This window comes from Dromiciops gliroides, chromosome 2 (genome assembly GCF_019393635.1).
Source record: "Dromiciops gliroides isolate mDroGli1 chromosome 2, mDroGli1.pri, whole genome shotgun sequence".
Classification (NCBI taxonomy): Eukaryota; Metazoa; Chordata; class Mammalia; order Microbiotheria; family Microbiotheriidae; genus Dromiciops; species Dromiciops gliroides.
In genome coordinates this window covers 108,979,022-108,999,645 of record NC_057862.1, presented here as the reverse complement: position 1 = coordinate 108,999,645, position 20,624 = coordinate 108,979,022, and the positions used below count along the sequence as shown (strand labels likewise).

Here is a 20,624-nt window from a genome sequence, read left to right as displayed (position 1 = left end):
ATTTTCTAGAAGGCTGGACCCATCAAGTAAACATTCATCAGTGACCTTCCCCATCCCTACCTCTACCCCCCCCTCACAGAAGGGGGAGCAGGCAGCTAGCATGCCTGAAAAAGAGGAGAGGAAGAGGAGAGGAAGAGGAGGAGAGGTGACAAGAGGAGGGGAGAGAAGGGGAGAGGAAAGGAGAGGAAAGGAGAGGAGACGAGAGGAGACGAGAGGAGAGGAGAGGAGAGGAGAGGAGAGGAGAGGAGAGGAGAGGAGAGGAGAGGAGAGGAGAGGAGAGGAGAGGAGAGGAGAGGAGAGGAGAGGAGAGGAGAGGAGAGGAGAGGAGAGGAGAGGAGAGGAGAGGAGAGGAGAGGAGAGGAGAGGAGAGGAGAGGAGAGGAGAGAAGGGGAGAGGAGAGGAGAGGAGAGGAGAGGAGAGGAGAGGAGAGGAGAGGAGAGGAGAGGAGAGGAGAGGAGAGGAGAGGAGAGGAGAGGAGAGGAGACGAGAGGACTAGGTTTAGGTTTGGGGTTTTCTGCTGGATAGTTCTTCCTGGGCATGCTGAGAGACTGGCGTGGCCATGAGGTAGGTGACCCCTGGATAGGGCCTCTACCCAAATAAAACCAGATTTTATACTAGGGCAAACAGGTAAGACACCTCCAGAAAAACATTTCCCAAATGCTTTGGAGTGCAAATCCCTCTGCGTGACCCCCTGGTGATCTGGAAGGAGCCTCCAGAGCACATGCAACAGGCAAAAGAAGGAGAAGGAAAAGACAAACAGTCCAGAGGTCCCACTGCTTACCTGATTTCCTCTTTGAACTTCCATAGTCCCTGAAAAAGAAGCAACAGCAAATAGACATGGTTAGCTTCAGTCTGGCTAACAGTTCTTCTGAGCCAGGGAGAGGAGCTCCAGGCTCCCACCCAGAGGCCCCAGTCTTTCCCACTGGCTGCTGCCTCCAGGCAGAGGGACTAAGGAATCCCCTGCGCAAGGGCTGGCCAGCCCCACTCAGGCTCAGGCTCAGGCTAGGCTCAGGCTCGGCTCTGTGAGCAGCTGGTGCTGCAGTCAGACTCTAGCAAAGCCATGTGATCCCCAAGGCAGGGAGAACCTTCCGCAGAGCTGCGGTGCAGGCACGCATAGCTCTGGGCTCCTCCCGGGGGTTCCCCATCATGCCCAGTCTCCCTCCCTCTGCCATCCTTTCACCTTCATCACCTTGGACGGTCAGAAAATTAACCCCTTGGGAACCCAGCCACCAGGGCTGGAAGCCAGTGAATTCCCCCTTCCCTGAATGTACAGATATCAGAGTACAGGGAAAAGAGAAGGATGCCATGTCCCTTGGCCCCTTATTTGACTGCCCTCAATGCCCATCTCTGTCTGCAAATGTCTCAGCCCCCCTTGATGCCTCGTTCAAATGGCAGCCTTCCAAGAAGTCTTCTCTGTGCTCTCAGGCCAGAAGCAGTCCTTCGTTTAATTGATCTTATAGCACTTTAAATTCTTATGTATCGATAGTATAATCTGTGCTCTATTTCTCTGTGTGGCCTTACCATGACAACTAGATTGTAAACTACCTGGGGGCAAGGGCACTACAGTTTTAAAATCTTCAATGCTTAGTACAATGCAAATGAGTGAAGAAAAACCGAAATATTTGTTGAATAAATTAATGAATCTTTGGACAATAGAATGTAAGCTCCTTGAGGGCAGAGACTTCTTTTATCTTTGTACCCCCAGTGCCTAGTCTGGTGCCCAAAGGGTCTGAGACACAAAACAAGTTAAGAAGCCCTGCCCTGGAAAACTGCAATGGCCTCTTTGCCTAAAGTCTCTCCCCACTGCAGGCCATCATCCACATGGCCATTCCACTGTCAGACCCCCTACTCGATAATCTTTTCTTTTCTTTTCTTTTCTTTTTTTTTTTTTGGTGAGGCAATTGGGGTTAAGTGACTTGTCCAGGGTCACACAGCTAGTAAGTGTGTAAAGTGTCTGAGGCTGGATTTGAACTCAGGTCCTCATGAATCCAGGGCCAGTGCTTTATCCACTGCGCCACCTAGCTACCCCTCGATAATCTTCTATGATAAAATATAAATTCCTCTGGCTTTTAAAGCCTTCCATAATCTCAATATACCTTAGCTCCCACCCCACTGCATCCTCATCTCTCATTCTGTAACCTAGCCAAAGGCATCTTCTCTCTGTTCCTCACACAAGGCATCCCAGCCCTTGTCTCTGCACTCTCACACTGTCTGTCCCCAATACCTGAAACCCCTCCTCACATCTGCTTTATAAAATCCCTCTCTTCCTTAAGATGGAGCTCAATCATGACCTTCTACAACAGGGTCTCTTAACTAAGGGGTCCATGGATAGAGTCAGGGGGTCTGTGAACTTAGGTGGGAAAAAATTTACATCTTATTTTCATTAACCTTTTGTAATCCTATGTATTTTATGCATTTAAAAATATTACTCTAAGAAAGGGCCTATTGGCGTCACCAGACTGCCAAAAGACTCCATGACCCTTAAAAAGATTAAATAAAACATATGATCGACAGGAAACATTTCCTGATCTCCACTTCTGGTTGTGCCCCCCCCCCCACACACTACTCTGTATTTATTTGTATTTATTCTTTGTTGTTGTTGTTGTTGTTATTGTTGAGTTGTTTCAGTCATGTTCACCTCTCCATGACCCCATTTTGGGGGTTTTCTTGGCAAAGATACTGGAGTGGCTTGCCATTTCCTTCTCCAATTTATTCTTTAAATAGTTATGTGCACCAGGTTTCCCAACAGAATGTCAGCTCCTTTAAAATAGGGATTATTTCATTCTTTATATTTGTACTACTAGAGCCAGGAAGAGTGCCTGGTACACAGTAGGCACTTAATCAAAACTTTCTGAATGATTGGTTGATTGTTGTTTCCCTTTCCCTCTAGTTTTCAGAAATATTTTCATCTGATTCTCAATGTTCAATTCCCAGAATCTCAGATATTTAAGAATTTACACACATCCTGTAAGCCATCTACTCCAACCTGCCAACCAGTATAAGAATCTCTTCTAGACAGATCATGCTTGACAGCGGGAGTCATGTAGCCCCTGCCTTAATACCTCTAATGATAGGGAGCTCACTATCCCCCAGCCCATTCTGGTTTTAGAGATAAGCCTTTATTCAATTTTATTAAGTGGCCCCCTGAGCCCAAGAAGAACAGGGTTGGTTTTCTTTCACTTAACACTGTGGACCCAGGAGGGAAAGGAAGTACTCAGAATAAAACATGAATCTCCTAAGTTCCTGGCTGGTCCTTTTTACTATGCTGAAACCATTCACTTAGGAGAAAGAAGATGGCATGACTCTGCTCTACCTAGCTAGGAAAGGAAGCCCTCAGACATACCCCCACCCCCAAGATTCTAGAGGATGTCCCCTTAGGACTCTCCACCATCGTTGGTGACTGCCCCCCTCCTGCTAGATAGAAAGGTAGCCCTTGATGTATTGAGCAAGGCTCCAATCACCAATTCTTTTCTCACCCTTGTCAGCTATAGTGTCTAAAATCCTGCCATCTGAGACACATTCCTCAGAAACTTGCAGGCTTTGTAGTGACCATGAATCTTATTTTAAAAGAAACACTACTAGAAGGTGCCTCACAGTACTGTATGCCAAGGCACTTACATCTTAGTATAAATAGCTTCTCAGAAGATTTTCTGTATGGATTTGGAAAGACCTACAACAGGAGAAAAAAAATAGCAACACTCCCTAGCACTTTGATAGTGCTTTTACATTCCTTATCTCATTTGATCCTTACAATAACCTTATGAAGTGGTCTGGTTGTACATTTTTATTGTCATTCTACAGGTGAGGAAACAGGTCCAGAGAGGTTAGGAGAGTTGTTCAATGCTATATTACTAGTAAGCTAGGGCTTAAACCTGTGTCTTCTGTCCACTATTTTATTATTTTTTTTGGCTATCCCATACTACCCCTGGGCCCCTGGGAGAGAGGGGGAAGTTGCTAGAACAAGGGAAGCATGTACAGAGAGGCATGGAGAAGAAATGTTACAATTGTGATTCCTACCAGTCTGGCCCAGAAGATGTTATATTATCACAAACATGAGCTGGGGCCAATAGGCAGGTAGAGAATGCTCAAGCTTATTCACTTGTAGCATATTTAACTCTATACCTCCTGGAGCACAGCCTATCGGAGGCACTGAAGGACAAGAGGCTAGAGGTGCCCGGGGTCCTCTTGTAGTCAGAGAATTGGTATCAACTCCAGTTAGGAGAGTTATTTAAGTGGTTTGTCCCTTAGGTTGAAATCAGTAGAGCTGAGACTAACCCTAAGCTTTCTGACCAAAAATTCAGTGCTTTTGTTTCACCACGTACGGCACAGAGAACCTGCGGGCACAGCACATGAGAGTGTTAGTCAGCAAGCATCTAAAACCAGACTAAGGGTTTGGGAATGATGTTAAAAAGAAACATACCATCTTAGCCCCCAAAGAGTTGTCAGCCTCCCTATGGGGCAGAGGGTATGGAGGACTTTGGTTCAAATTACACGGCTGCCACTTCTACCTGGGTGACCCGAGACAAATCACTGAGCTCAGGCCTCAGTTTCCTTAGCTGGAAAACACCAGGGCTAGATGACCTGCTAGTTTCCTTCTAGCTCTAATCTATGGTCAATCCTAAGTGTGTGATCATATGAACATACAGTAAAATTGAGAGGCATCACTGTATAGTAGAAAGAGCACAGGAATTGGAATCAGTATTGATCTGGGTTCCAAATTCTCTTCTGCTTCCTCCTAGCTGAGTAACCATGGACATCACTTAACCTTTGGGTCTCAGTTTCCTCCTTTGTAAATTAGGGATAATAAGAGAAGTGTACCTATCTCACAGGGTGGTGAGGGGCAAATGTAATGATAAATGCAAGGTGCCTATGCAAAACATTATATAGATTTTTGAACAAAACTGTATGAAATTTTGGAAAACATTTTTATTGATATCTTTCATTTTTATATCCTCTCCATTTCCCCCTTTATCCCTCTTCTCATCTACTTTCTAAAAATAGAAAATCATAAGAACTTCAGGGTGGTGGCAGCGGGGTATTGCTAGGGCTGGGGCTGGCTGGCCAGTTGACAAATAGGTGGACTTAATCAGGGGAAGCTTCCTAGATGAGATGGTGACTTGAGATTAAGCAGTAGTTAATGGTGGGCAATTTGGAATTCTTCCCATGGTAGCTGGCCTTCAGCCCAGGCCCGCGTGGATGCCCCTAATAGGAAAACCTCGGGGGCTTCCGGTTGGACACCTTTTAGCAAATTTATTTTATATTTTTAGACTCTGAACATGCTCAAAAATAGCATAGGTATCCTATCCAATGCCTGGGATTTGCTGAGCTGAAAAATACCAAATCTCTGCAGAAGAATGCATGCCCCAACCAACTTCCTCCTCCCTCTCATCCACACCCAGCTCTCATTGACAATAGTGTAATACTCAACCAGGGAGGGGCCCAGGGTTAGTGGGACTGTTTCCTTGGCTCTGGGTCCATGGCAATTCAAAAAATCCCAATGACTCCCCTCCCTACCCTAGCTTTTTTCAATCTCACCCACCCACACTCTTTCCAAGGCTTGGCCCAAAGTCAGCCTTGATAGAGCCACCAACGTGTGCATGGCACAGTGTCTAGCCTGCTTCCTACTACTCACTGCTGAATCACATTCCCTCCAATGCCAGGGACACTGCAAGGAGAGGGGCAGAGCTCAGTGATTCTCCTTGGGGCTGCCAACAGGTCAGCTGGGGAGGTGGGCAGTAAGTGCCTTCCACTCCTCCCACTGCTGATGGGAGGGGACAGTTCCTTCAGAGGGCAGGCCCGGGATGACCTGGCATGCTCCTGGACCTGCTGGAGGGGAGGGGATGCTTCTTCACCCTCCCATTCCCTCTTCTAGCATCACTCTGCATGAAGGGAACCCTCCAGAGCCTGGCTCCCCACTGTGCTCACTCACTTCCCCCAAAGGCACACTCAGTATTCATTCCTCAGCACCTACTGTAAGTAGCTAATTGCCTCCAGAACCAGCAAATGTTAGAGATGGCATGATGAAAGAGGCTGTAAAGGGGGTCAGCTAGGTGGCACAGTGGATGGAGCACCGGCCCTGGATTCAGGAGGACGTGAGTTCAGATCCACTCTCAGACACTTAACACTTGCTAGCTGTGTGACCCTGGGCAAGTCACTTAACCCCAATTACCTCACCAAAAAAACAAACAAACAAAAAAAAAGAAAAAGAAAAAAAGAAAGAGGCTATAAAGATCATTTGGTCCAAAGATTTTTTTTACTGTGTTGTGGAACCCTTCTAGCAGTCTAGTATACCTAGGGATGGACCCCTTCTCAGAATCATATTTTAAAGGCATAAAATACATACAAAGGAAACCAATTATATTGAAATACAATTATCAAATATTTTAAAAGACTCCCTGTAGCTCATTTGAGAGGCAGTAAGGTGCCACGATGGATATCATACTGAACCTGAAGTCAGAAAGACCTGAGTTCAAATCCAACCTCAGACACTAACTAACTGTGTGACTCTGGGCAAGTCACTTAACTTCTATTTTCCTGTTTCCCTATCTCTAAAATGAGGATAATAATAGCACCCACCTTCCAGGGTTGTTGTAAGGATAAAATGAGATATTTGTAAAATTCTTTGCAAACCATAAAGCTCTATATAAATGATCATTCATTCATTTATTATTGTTATTATTATTATTTTAAAACAAATTCACATTGTACATATATAACCTATATCAGATTACTTGCTGTCTTGGGGAGTGGGGAGGGAGAAAAATTTGAAACTAGAAATCTTATAAAAACAAATGTTGAAAACTATCTCTGCATGTAACTGGAAAATAATAAAATACTTTTATAATTAAAAAACAAACAAACAAAAATTCACAGACTTCAGGCTAAGAACACTTGATCTAGACTAATGCCAGCATTTTATATACCAGGTAACTGAGATGCAGGGAAGGGAAATTGCTTCCTTCCTTCCCCCACCACAGTCCAAGTCACTTCAAGTCTAAATGACTCATCTTACCTACAACCCTCTACCTATCTACCTATTTCTATTTTCTGCCTGAGGTTAAAGATTCTAAGGAACAGAGTCACTTGCAATTCAATTCACATTTATTTAGTGTCTTCTTCTGTGTCAAGCCCCTAGGACACAGAGACAAAAATGAAACTGTTCCTCCACACAAGAAGTTTATACTTTATTTGGGGAAGTAACAAGTACAAAGATAAGTAGGAGTATAAAAGATAAAGTAAGGACAAAGTAAAGGGGGCAGGGGGAAGAATCAATTGGAAGAATCAGGAAAGACCCCTTGTGTGAAGTGACATGTGAACTGAGTCCTGAAGGGAGTCCCAGGCTATAAGAAGTGGAGATGAGGAAGGAGGGCATCCCAAGCAGGGAAAGGCATCTCATATATGACAGGGAAGCAATGTGTCTTGGAAATATAGATTGGATCCATGTTATGAAGGAATTCAAATGCCAGATAGAGAAGTCATGGAGAGGGGGCAGCTAGGTGGTACAGTGGATAAAGCACTGGTCCTGGATTCAGGAGGACCTGAGTTCAAATCCAGTCTCAGATCCTTGACAGTAGCTAGGTGGGTGACCCTGGGCAAGTCACTTAACCCTCATTGCCCCCCCCAAAAAAGAGAGAGAGAGAGAGAGAGAGAGAGAGAGAGAGAGAGAGAGAGAGAGAGAGAGAGAGAGAGAGAAGTCATGGAGAAAGGCAGAGGCACTGAGCAGGGGAACACTGTGGTCACCCTGGTGTTCTAAAAATAGCAGTTTTGCAGCTCTGTGGAAGATGGATGGAGGATGGAGGATGGAGGCAAAGGGCTCAATACAGGGAGACTAAGCAGGGGGATACTGCAGTAATCCAGGTGCTGAGGTCGGGATTAGGATGGCTCTGGTATGAGGAGAGAGAAGGGGTCAGATGTGAAAGATGTTCTGAGGGCAGAATCAACAAGACTTGGCAACTCCTTGGGTATGGGGGGTGAGCGAAAAGTTCAAGAGGACTGAAGGGGGAAAACCTGGGTGTTAAGACTACAAGTGGAAAAGTAGCCTGAGCAAAATGCGCCCTGGACTGAGAGGTCAAAGATACAGGTTCTAATACTAGTTCTACCACTTTTTAGCTGGGTGACCTTGGGTAAGATCTGGGTAAAGCGTCCTCATTTCATGGATGGGTAAATTGAGGCTCAGAGAGATGATGTAACTTAAAAGTGTAGTGACAGAGCCCACACCAAATCCGTTCCCACTTCTCTTAGTAAGTCTGTTCATAATAACAACAATAATATATAGATCTTGCAAAGCATTTATTTAAATTTTGAAATGTTATTTAAATATTATGTTAATATAAAATTTTTAATATTACTGAAATTAAATATTGTAAATATTTAAATATCGCATTTTATCTTCATAACAGCCCTGGAAGGTAGGTGCTATTATTATTCCCATTTTAGAGATGATGAAAATGAGGGATATAGAGGTTAAGTGACTTGTCCATGATTACCCAGATAGGTAAGTGTCTGAGATTGGATTTGAACTCAGGGCTTCCTGACTCCAAGTCCAGCTCCCTAATGAGTCACCTAACTTCTACTGGGGAATGTTTTGAGTGGTTGGGATTTAGAGTTCTACAAGGGGTTAGCCTTTGATCTTGGAGATTTCATGGCTGTATAAGCCATATAACCTGATCTATTGGTATCAGTAGGTAGCAATCACAAAGAATCAAAGCAGAAAAAAACAAGACTTTGGCTAGAGAAAGCTTGGCTCCCCACTCACCATGCCTGTCCCTTTCCTCCATTTGGTGTAGGTTCTCATAACAGGAGAACTAAATCCAGGAGGGACAGAACAGTGGAGAACAGGGAGTGAATAATCATGCACATCAGGTTTGACTGTCTGCCCAGGCCAGCTTCAGTCTAAAGGGCCACTCTAGGTTCCCATTCTTATGCTGATGAGTGTTTGGGGAGAGTGGGGGTGGTCTAATTTCTGAATCACTTCCTACCGCCTACTTAAGTGAACTGGCAGATGCAGAGACACAGGCTGCCAGCTCCAGGATGCCCTCGTCCTTGCTGTCTGCTGGATGACATTGGCTAACTCTGGACTGAGCTGAGCACACAGTGATGGATGGTCACAGCCACAAGGACAAGGCTGAGCTCTGGACCCAGGAGTGAGTGAGCGAGCCTTTCACTTGCTGGGCTATTTTGGGTGATCCCTTAAGTACTCTGAGGCCTTTGATGCTCCTTGCCTGACTAAAGTGGGGTCCTATGCTGGAGCAAGCGATAAAGGAGATGAGAACGGGGGGCAACCTGGCCAGTGGTGGAATGGAATGTGGTACCAAGAGCCAGAATGAGTTCAACTACTGGCATCAACCAATCAATAAGCATTAAGTGAGCAATGACTACATGCCAGGTCTGGGGCTTGGTGCTGCAGGGGATGGTACAATTGGGGAGACATGACTGAGCCACAAAAAAAGATAAACAATAAGACAAGACTATGTAAAAAGAAATGCCAAAGAATGATGCAAATAGCAAATGAAACTTTGGGAATATGAAAGGGGGGAGGAGGGGTGGACTAGATCATTACTTAAGTTCCTTCCACTTTAAAATCAATATTCCTTGTGAGTCTAAGACTATGTGGGACCAGATTTTAGAGGGCTTTGAATGCCAGGCTAAATTTGCTAGAGTTGTGATGGAACTGGATTAGATGCAAAGGTGTTTATGAGGACTGGAGGGGGTTGGACTGGTCAAGGAAGCTTTTTCGGGAGTCCAACCAGAAGTTAAAGAAGGTCCAAAGTCGAGACCTTGATTTATCAAATTTGGGGCAAGCTGGGGTTTTCTTTTCCCCTTTTCACCCTCCCTCCCCCCCAGATGACATGCTAGTCGTGTAACCCTGTTACACACAATCATTTTGGGAGCCAGATGAGCTCAGCACATCCCTCGCCCTCCCCTCCAAACAAGACAAATGCCTTTTGCCTTCTTTCCCCTATGCTTCTATTCATCTCCTGATCTAAATTGTTGTATTGTGGGTCCTTGCCAGGAACATGAATCTGTCCTTTCTCCATGAGGACCATGTTTTCCAGGGCCCTGAGAAAGGCTCCCATTGTGAGCCTGTGGAGAAGGCTGGGGAGGCCAGAATTCCTTGCCCCAGGCAAAATGGAACCACATTCCATGGGAGGGAAGTTTGGAGACCTGGCTCAGGGCCCAAGAGGGTCTCAGGCACCCAAACTGCCCATGATATACAAGTCCCTGGCCCAGCCCCAGGATTCCCAAAGCACTTCCTTTGTCTCAATCTCTATTCTACTCCTTGTGAGGTAAAAAGGACACAGAGGTCTGGAGAAGGGTGGTGACTTACCTTGGGTCACACAGCTAAGTAATGGGCAGAAATATGCTTCTGGCTCCTAGTTCAGGGCTTTTAAATACCTACTTTGGGGCCTCTTTCTGTGGTAGGTAGTAAGGGGGAGTCAATAGAAGCTCACAGTCAGCTGGGGCAGACGAGAGTCATACAAGGCAAAAAGACCAGGCAATGTATGTTAAGGGCCTGTGGAGGGGAGAAAATCCTAAATGCTGGAGGTCTGTAGAGGATGTACCTTTGTACCTTGACCACTCAGGGAAGACTTCCTGGAGGAGGTGGGACTTGAACTGGGATTAGAAATGGTGAGGAACACTGCAGGAGAAGAGAACCAAAATTTAGGAACAGCAATGCATTGTGGGATGGCAGGACTCTTCTGTATAAGGGAGCCGGAGGAGATAAGGAAAGAATCAGTTTCTACAAGTATCAGGTTTTATATTGCCAGGCTAAAGGAATCTCTGGGAAGGACAAAGAGCAACTCAGTGCTTAGAGAAATCCAGCAGGACATTTGTAATAAGACATTCTTTCCCCCTTCTTTGTTTCTCTCCTTGGAAAGTCACAGAATAAACACCATGACTAAGAATCACGTTTCCATCTGGTTCTGCTTTTCCCTGTTTGTGCCATCAGAATGGAGGTCTGTATGCACGAGAGTTAGTTACCCACGGAGGAGACTCCCCCACCCATTCTGAGGACCCCCAAATAGCTCCTACAACTCTAGGGCCATGCAGGGACTGATGTTGTCTCTCATCCCAGGATCCACTGTCTCACTCACACACACACACACACACACACACACACACACACACACTCTCAATGGGGGAGGGAGTGGTTGGGGCCCATTCTTTGGTTGTGGATTCCCACCAGGGCTGAGAAGCCTAAGCCCCTTCTTTCTTTTCCTCTCAGTCAGGTCAGGAGTTCACAAGTGGCTGAGAGTTCTCTGTCAGAGGGTGTTCACACAAGGTTCCTCTACTTCTCCTGCCAAACCAATCTCTTCCCATGGAGCTGCTCCAAGGGGGCCCAGCCAAGGATGGTGTTCCTGACCTGGCCTCTAAGGGGAAGGCCACACCTCCACCCCACCTTCCTGGAGGGAGAGAGACCACCCAGCTTCTCCCAATCACCTATCCCACCAGCGAGCAAACTGGGGGCGGGGTGGGAAAAGCGGGAGGCAACAGCACAACAGCAGCTCAGCCATGTGAGGTTCACCCTTAGATTGAGAGGCTGCTTTCAAATCTCTAAGGTTCCTTGAAGGCAAAGCCACCTCCAAGATTTTGCTCACAATGTCCTCCCACTCTTAGAATTCCCTTCCTCCTCCTCTCTACCCATCCAAATCCTTTTGTTTTTCTTTCTTTTTGTTTTCAACTTGGGGAGTAGGAAGAAGAGAAAGAGCCATCTAAAAGCATGTGTATATGTGTGTGTGTGTGGGTATGAGTGTGAGAGGCAGAGAAAGAGACAGAGATAGAAACAGACAGACAGACAGACAAAGAGAAGCATTTAAAAAGAAATGCGGCGAACAGGAAGAAGACCAGAAAGATAAGTAGGGACAGTCTTGAAAGTGATGTGCTAAATATATTATACTTTTCTTTTTTTTGGGGGGGGGGGAAGCAATGAGGGTTAAGTGACTTGCCCAGGGTCACACAGCTAATAAGTGTCAAGTGTCTGAGGCAGCATTTGAATTCAGGTCCTCCTGAATCCAGGGGCGGTGCTTTATCCACTGCACCACCTAGCTGCCCCTGAATATATTATACTTTTTCTTTTCTTTTCTTTTTTTTTTAAGTGAGGCAATTGGGGTTAAGTGACTTGAATATATCATACTTTTTCTTTTCTTTTCTTTTCTTTTAAGTGAGGCAATTGGGGTTAAGTGACTTGCCCAGGGTCACACAGCTAGTAAGTGTAGAGCATCTGAGGCCGGATTTGAACTCAGGTACTCCTGAATCCAGGGCCGGTGCTTTATCCACTGCGCCACCTAGCCACCCCCTCCTCCCTTACTTTTTAAGTCCTTGATATAAGGGATTGCTGGAGGCGGAGACAAGAGGGTGCAGGAAAGGGGGAGGAGACATAGGTTACACTGATTTGAAAGAGATCATTAAAACTTATTTTTTAAAAATACAAGAATCTGTCCAATATCTTCTCCTTCACAACAAAGCCATACCAAGGTTCTAGATAGGGGTGTGGGTGGGGAGGTGGTCAACTTTATTGATGGGATCCATGAATATTGGGGTAAGGGTATGAAATATATGTCAGAGGGTGGGAAACACAGTTAGACTATTTGCCAATCTATATGAATGCTTACTGTTCCTAAGGAGTCATTTGGTTCATCCATCCAACATATGCACTGTCCCTTTTCAATACCCAGCTCTGTGCCAGTCTACAAGACAGGGGAGACTAGAAAAGGAGGTGACACAGTCTAGTAGGTGAGACAAGCCTTGCACATATAGTATAATAAAGGTATGAAGTAAATTATGGACTGTACATTGATGCTATGGGAATTTGGAAAAGGAAGGGAATAGTTTGGTCTGGGGATGGGTAAATAAGGCCTAGAGTTCTAGAGAACATGAGATATGAAGGTACCCTGAAGGATGGGTAGGGCAAAGGAAAAGAAGAATGTCAAAAGTAAAATCTTTAGGATTGAGAGGGCTGTGGCTTTGGAGGGGGGATGGTCTGCTCTGAGGACACAGGCATCATGGTACAGAGGGGAAAAGGTTAGATTTGGAATCAGGTATGGATTTGAACCCAGCCCTGGTACTACCTGTGTGACCTTGGGCAAGTCACTATTCCTCTGGGTGTGTGAAGAGAACTAGAGCTGGTTAAAGGGGGTTTCAGGTTAGTAACTGTGGGAGGTAAAGCCGGAGAAGTAGGGAAGAATGTGGCACCATGGGCAGGAGAAAATATGCCAGGCCTGGACAGTAAGGAGCCAGGCTGGCCTGAAGCAGAGGGTCTTTGGTGGGAAAGAGACAATGAGGAGGCCATGACCATCACTGCTGTTTCATGTCTGTGGAGAAGTTACACTGCCAGCCACCGATGGGCCCTCCTGGGAATTGAGATCTAGTTTAATTCCAACTAACAAGGAGGGCCAAACATGACATTCCCCCTCATCAGCCCACACAAAGCAGGACCACTGAATGAGGCCGTGCCACAAAAGAGCAGCTTGCTGACACGCTCCGAGCTGGTGGGGCCTTGAGAACAGGGACAAAGGAGCCTGTTGGCTCAGAGAATTGCTGAGTGCCTGCCTGCTCCAGGAAGTTGGCATTGGTTGCCTATGGCAGACCGTGTTCTATCACGAGCTGCTGAAAGGGCCTGAGCCTTAGTTTCTGGAGTGTCCCAAAGGGCCTATCTATCCCTCTTCTCAGGGGTCTAATATAAATGAGAAGGGAGACCTATTGGAAGTACGGGAGCGGGAAAGGAGGGACCAAGTCTTCTAATCTACAACAAAAGCCCCTTATGTGCATCAGCCAAAGAAGACTTGCAAGATATAAAATCAGCAGTAGCACAGTGTAAGATGTGAGTGATACACTAGTAGTCTCAGGAGAATCGGGATCAGATCCTGGCTTAGCCATCTACTTGCTATGTCACCTTGGGCAAATCACAGGGTTTCAATTTCCTTCCCCGTTTAATGAAAACGAGATGATGTCTGAAGTCCTTTCCAGTTCTATGACTCTGTGATTAATCACACCCTAGGTCCCCACCTGAAGTTTTGCAAAGGGCTCCCCTCCCAAGTAAAACAAACAAGTTAGTGAGTGCTTATTCTCATTGAAGACATTCTAGCCATTGGAAACACAAAGTTATTCCCTCCTTGCTGCTCACAAACCCCCCTGACCCAGCAATCCCAGTCAAAGTGACAGAGCTCAGAAAGTATTTGTGGGTCAGTCCAGGCAAACATTGTCAGAGAATGAATAGGTTTGCTAGGGTGACAGTTAACAGAGGTTTCTGGTTCAAGAGCACAGTCTTCTCCCTCAGTGAGGCAACAACCTTTGGGCCTGCTCCTCTATTACTCCCTCTCAGCCCCCAGGGGCCTTTGGATCTCATGACAGGGTCGGGGAAGGGACTGCTTCCTGACCTCACAGCATGATCAGAGACTCTGGAAATAAGTATTATGTCCAGCACTGCTCTCCTATCCAATGATAGTTTCCAAATAAAAGATCACCACTTAGAGTTCTATCTTCCAAGGGACTTCTCACACCTCAACCCAACCCCCTTCCCCCATCTCTCTAAATGTGGTTACTAGATGTTCAGGGCAAGGCAGACATTTGTTAAAAGTGTGTGGCCTGGGAAACTTCTCTCCATCACCCCAGACATCTAAGGCCAGTGTTCCTAAATGGCCTAGGGGAATGGGGGAGGGGAGAAGAGATAGGACAGGAGGAGGGAGGGGATTCATTTTCTCAGGATGAAGTGATGTCACTCCAAATCACACAATTGCACTATTCACTCCCTAAATAGCTAACAGCAGAAATGATTTAAGTAAAACTTCAGAATGTCTTCCTTCCTCTTACATGCCCTACAATGCCCAAACGAAAGCCCCACTTCCTTCGTGAAGTTTCCTCTGATAATTCTCAAATAGCGCTTACAGCATGTCATAGCCAAAGAATGGAATGCTGTACAGGCCCAGATGTATGCCCTACATGTTGGGAAAGAAGTTTTTGAAATGACAAGTTTGATCCTATGACCAAAACTGTAAAAAAGAAAGAGAGGCCCTCTAAAAAAACAAAACAAAACAAAAAACCCCCAATGATACACTTGTGAATGATCCTAACAAAAAAGAAAAGATGTGACTGCATAGGGAGCTCTCCACCGAGTTAATTTTTTTTTTCAGGGCAATGAGGGTTGTGACTTGCCCAGGGTCATACAGCTAGTAAGTGTCAAGTGTCTGAGGCCGGATTTGAACTCAGGAACTCCTAAATCCAGGGCCGGTGCTTTATCCACTGTGCCACCTAGCTGCCCCCAAGTTCAGGTTTTACAAGTTTGTATGCAGATGAACAGAAAGGCACAAAAACAAGGACACACATGAAAAGGCAGTATGATCTTGTAACAGTTGTGTCAGAAGCACTGAAGTCTAGAATAAATTAAGGTTGGCAAAATTGCTAAGGACACAAAATGTGTCCTTAGGGGCTATGTAGGTGGAATGAAGAAAAAGGAAAGGAAAGAAAAGGCACAATTACTCAAATTAAATGAGCACAATTTTCAGACTGAAAAGGGTAGGAAAAACATAGTTAAGAGGAAAATGTAACCCAAGATAGGGGAGAAATGAATGAGGGAACCTAACTGCTTTCAATGAATTCAAACATCCTAACCTATAAAATGAAATTCCAGAGTATTGACATAACCCACAGATGTTATCACTGAATGGCTATCACTGATATGGGGAAATGACAGAGAAATGGGAAATCTGTCAAAGCACTGAATGTGTGAAGATATCCTGAATTTCAAGAGGAGAAAAGCAATCATCCAAGAAACAGGATCTGTGAAAACCTTCTTTGCCTCATCTCTCCCCAACACTCCCCCCTCCCTTCCACTAATAACTTTATAAATGTTAGCTATTATTTTGTTGTTGTTGCCTCCTTTTCCAATACCTCAAAATTTCTCTGTCTTCAGCCATCCTCTCCTGATTCTCCTGACTTGTCCGATGCCTCTTTCTCTGTCTTCTTCACTGGTTCATCTTTCTCCTCTTATCCCCTCGGTGTAGCTACCCCACAAGGTCCTTTCTTTATTCTCTTCTCTTTTCTCTATACTCCCCGTCTTTGGAATCTGAACCCCCCCCCCATAATGGTTTCAGTGATCACCTCAGTGCACATGACAAATGTAAATAGCCAGCCCTTAGTTTTACTTCATGATTGGCTCTAGTTCTCCCTTCAAATTCAACACAACCAAAACGAAACTTATCCTCTTCCCCCAACAGCCTGCCAGTCTGCCCCTTCTCCTCCATCTCTATTTCTGATGGAGAGCATCAGTATCCTTCAAGTCACTCCCTCTGGAGACCTCTGGGTCATCTTTGACTTTTCCCCCCTTCTTGCATCCAATCAGATGTCAGCTCTTCTGCCTCTGGAATTCATCAAATTTGTCCCTTCATTTTTTATTTATATTAACACCACCCCAGTACAGGCCTTTAGAACCTTCCTCTTCCCCACCCCCAATTAGACCATTAACAAGAGATAAATCAGGAAGAGTTTACAGCAGGGGTTCTTAAGTTTTTAGTATGTAACGGACCCCTCTGGCAATCCAGTGAAGCCCAAGGATGCATTTTTCAGAATAACATTTATAAATGCATAAAATAAAATATACAGGGTTACCAAGGAAACCAATTATGTTGACTGAAATAGTTATCAAAATATTTTTAAAAACAGGTTCACACACCTGAGGTTAAGAACCCTTGGTACAAGGATCCCAGGCAAAGATAGAGAATATAAGTTCTTCAGGGAAGAGACTTTTTCATTTTTGATTTAGTAACCCCAGCACCAAACAATGCTATGTGCTTTCTTCAGGCTTCCTCATGGCTAGTTCCTTCCCTCTGAGATTTCCATCCATTTATCCTTATGTTTCTTGGATGTACATTTTTTTTTGCATGTGAGAACGAGGTCCTTGAGGGCAAAGACTGTGCGCTCATTTGCCCCTCTTTGAAGCCCCAGTGATTAGCCTGGCACATAGTAGGCATTTAATAAATGCTTGTTGACTGGCTCACAGAATAGGTTCTTGGGAGGTGTACCTGCCCTCCTTAAGTCCCTGTTGCTGAGTCCTCTCTTCAGTTCAGGAAGGGGTTTGGTAGCTCATAGGATCATAGAGTGAGCAGGAAACACCCAGGCTTTTTTAAGACTTCCTTGACATAACTTTGGGAGCCCTGAGGTTCTACCCTGAAGCCTGGTCCTCTGTCCTAACAACCTTGTTCCTTCTTGGGCAATAGAACACATTTCATTTCCATACCCAACCTAAATCTAATGCTCCATTCAGACCAGGTACTTCATTGTTTCTTAGCATAACAAGCTCACCCCTCTCATCCCCCTCTTTGCTTCTATTACACCTCTCTCCCCACCCCTTACCTCGCTTTCAATGCCATCCTCCTTTTACCCCGTATCTGAATTTTACCCATCCTTCAAGGCTCAGTTTAAGGTCTAATTTCTCTAGGAAGTCTTCCTTGACCACCACCTGACCTCTCCTGATCTAGCTCTCTGAGCTCCAACATCACCAGAGTCTGAGTCACATAATTTAGTGTAGTCAACCATTTATTGTCTTGCATCACTTGCTAATTGTTTATATTTGTCTTATCTCCCCAAGGAGATCTCTGGTGGCCTGGTGTAATGGATTCGCCTCCTGATGGTCAGAGCCAAGATTGCTTCCGCTTTTCATGACTGCCTATAGTAATTAAAGTCTGTGATAGGCATAAAGGTCTCGATAATATCCTCACCGTATAATGCCTGGTATTCTGTTTCTTCATCCCCACCAATAGCCCAGTCACCCAGAGTGGAATTGTTGGGGTCCTTTGTGACTCCTTCCCAAAACCCCCACTCCATCTAATCATTCTCTAAATACTATAGTTTTTATCTCCTTAATCTCTCTCAAATCTATACCTTGTCCTCATTCCTCAGGACTACTGCAATAGCCCCTTCAGGTTTAAAAAGTTTATATACAAAAAGTAAACCTGAGGCACCGGACCAAGGATGCTCAAAGAAGTGAGCGGACCATCTTGTTACAGAAGTGCTGACACCTCCCTGACTTGAGTCTCCCTCTCCCCAAGCCATCCAGTGCAGTCGGCCAGATTAATATTCCCGTTGTTGAAGCAGTTGAGTCATTTCAGTCATGTCCTACTCTTTGTGATCCTATTTGGGGTTTTCCTGACAAAAATACTGGAGTGGTTTGCTCTTTCTTTCTCTAGCTTATTTTACAGATGAGAAAACTGAGGCAAACAGGGTTAAGTGACTTGCCCAGGATCACACAGTTATTAAGTATCTGAAGCTTTATTTGAACTCAGGTCTTCTTAACTTCAGGCCTGGGTGCTCTATCCACTGCGCCACCTAGCTGCCACTATACCATCTAGCTGTGTTAATATCCCTAATGCATCCCAAAGTCACTCTAAGGAAGGGAAAAGTATGCATTCAAAGAGCCTGGGTATCTTCTGCCCAGTCTATAATCCTAAGGTATAGCCTACTCCTTCCTGTAGTGGAGTCAGGTCTCAGCAGTACCTCTGATCTCAAAAACCTTCAAGTGCTCCTCTCTGTTTACCAGAAGTTAACACTTCTCAACCTAATCCACAGATGCTTCTTGCTTCTGCACTTTTTTTCTTCCTTTAGGCCCCAGAACTCACCTTACCCGCTAGACCAATGAGATTCCTACCTTTCCCAGAATAGATCCTTTCCACCTCTGCGGGCCTAGAATGGTCCCTCCCCTTCCTCACCCAGGAAAGTCCTCCCCAGTTCAGTGGCTGTGTCCTCCATAAAGCCCACCCCAGTTAGCCCAAGTCAGAAGCAGTTTCCTCTCATCTCCTAGAGAACTGTTTTAGCCTTCTCATAAACTTAAACCACTCCTGTACTCTATTAAGTAGACTACACTCGTACTGTACTATGTACAAACCTTGTACTATAGTTATTTTTATGAGTGCTTTCTCATCCCTACTAGTCTATAAGCTAATTAATAAATTAATTTATTAGCAATAAGTTAAAAGAGAGATTGAAAATTTAACAATAACAAACATCCAAATTTATATATTACTCATGGAGGACAGGGATCACGTCTTATTCATTTAATTCAATATCTATCAAGCACCCAGTACATGCACAATACTGTTATAGTAATTATAATGATAGCTAACATTTAGAAAATGATTTGATTTACACACATAATATGGAATTTATGATCCCACACCTTATAGATGAGGCTCAGAGAAGGCAAATAATTTGTCCAGGGCCCTATAGCCAGTCACTAAAGCTAGTGAGTGTCAGAGGTGGGGTCTGACTCCAGGTGTCTCCTAACTCTATCACACCCACACTACAATCATTGTATTAAGTGCTTGAGGTTCAATGATGACATAGGTAAAGGCTATGAAGAGGGGATGATGGTATAGTCAAATGATATGAGCTTCATCTCTATCTCCCTCTTAGTGCCTGGCACAAGGCCTTATACAGAGTCAGGTCTAAAGCTGAAGGGGACTTGAGAAGCTATCTCTTCCAACCCTCTTATTTTACAGATAAGTAAACCTAGGCCAAGAGAGGTTAAGTCACTTGCCCATAATTACACAGGCAGTAAATAATAGAGCTGGTATTTAACTTCAGGTTCATACACCTTAGTACACTGTCTGCTCTTCTACACTGCCTTCCCCTTGATACATACTAGTAGGGGACAGCTAGGTAGTGCCATGGATAAAGCACTGGCCCTGGATTCAGGAGGACCTGAGTTCAAATCCAGCCTCAGACACTTGACACTTACTAGCTGTGTGATGCTGGGCAAGTCACTTAACCCCCACTGCCCCGCAAAAAAAACTAAAAACCGAAAACCAAAACAACAAAACATACTAGTATTCAATATAGATACATCTAGGTCCCTATTAGTACAAAAGCAATCTTATGTATTCTATCTAGCATTATTCAAAGTTATAATTGTGTAAAATATGGTCATTGGTTCCTTCCCAATGGAGATAGGTTGTATGAATCTGAATAATATGACCACTTCAGGAAGGACTCATTATTTGAACTAATGGGGACCTGGCTGTAGAACTGTACCCAATATCATTTTTGCATTGAGACCTATTCAGGATGAAAACCCATGTTTCCTAGCTCCCAACTTTTTTTTCCTTCTTTTTTTCTCTTAAGCAGTCTATTTTGGGACAAAAGCATGGTGGAATGAAGCTCAGTTCTGCCCCCTGCTGGCTGTCTAATGTCTTGGAGTTCTTCAGATTGCCTTCATCCCCTTACTTTTTAAATCTCTCCCCCAGGTTTTGCTGCTGCTGTAGTAATAGAGCTGGCCTTTTCCTGATTAAATCAGCCAGAAGCTGCATCCTAGCTCTCACTTCCTCTCAGCCATTTCCAGGGCACTCAGATATGGAGCTCATCCCTGCCATAAAGTGGCTTCTAAAAACCTTGGGCACAGGTCCCTTGGGCTTCTCACTAAGAGCTCTGTATACATCATCAACAGGCTCCAGTCTGTTAAGGGCTAAAATTCTAGCTAGTCTGTCTAAATCTAATGAGTGGTCGCCAATAAATTATAAGCTTTAGTAAGAGTTAGGCTTTTAAGCATTTATTAAGGAGAATAAGAATTTGGTAAAGAGAGAGAGAAAGGCCTAGATTCCTATCTATTAAAGGGAGAGCACATTTCTAGATCCGCT

General features: G+C 44.8%; 1 protein-coding gene across 10 annotated transcripts in view; it reads right to left on the bottom strand.

Annotated features, from left to right (window-relative positions):
* Positions 1-20,624, bottom strand: part of SH3PXD2A (SH3 and PX domains 2A) — a 332,613-nt gene that overhangs the window by 118,835 nt on the left and 193,154 nt on the right. For 4 of the 10 annotated variants that reach the window (XM_043987986.1, XM_043987989.1, XM_043987987.1 and 1 more), the window contains exon 6: positions 782-810. In XM_043987986.1, coding sequence (XP_043843921.1) covers positions 782-810 — 29 coding nt within the window. Of the gene's footprint in view, positions 1-781; positions 1,058-1,180; positions 1,328-20,624 lie in introns of those variants that run through there. The other 6 variants (XM_043987992.1, XM_043987991.1, XM_043987997.1 and 3 more) reach the window with 3 other exon arrangements.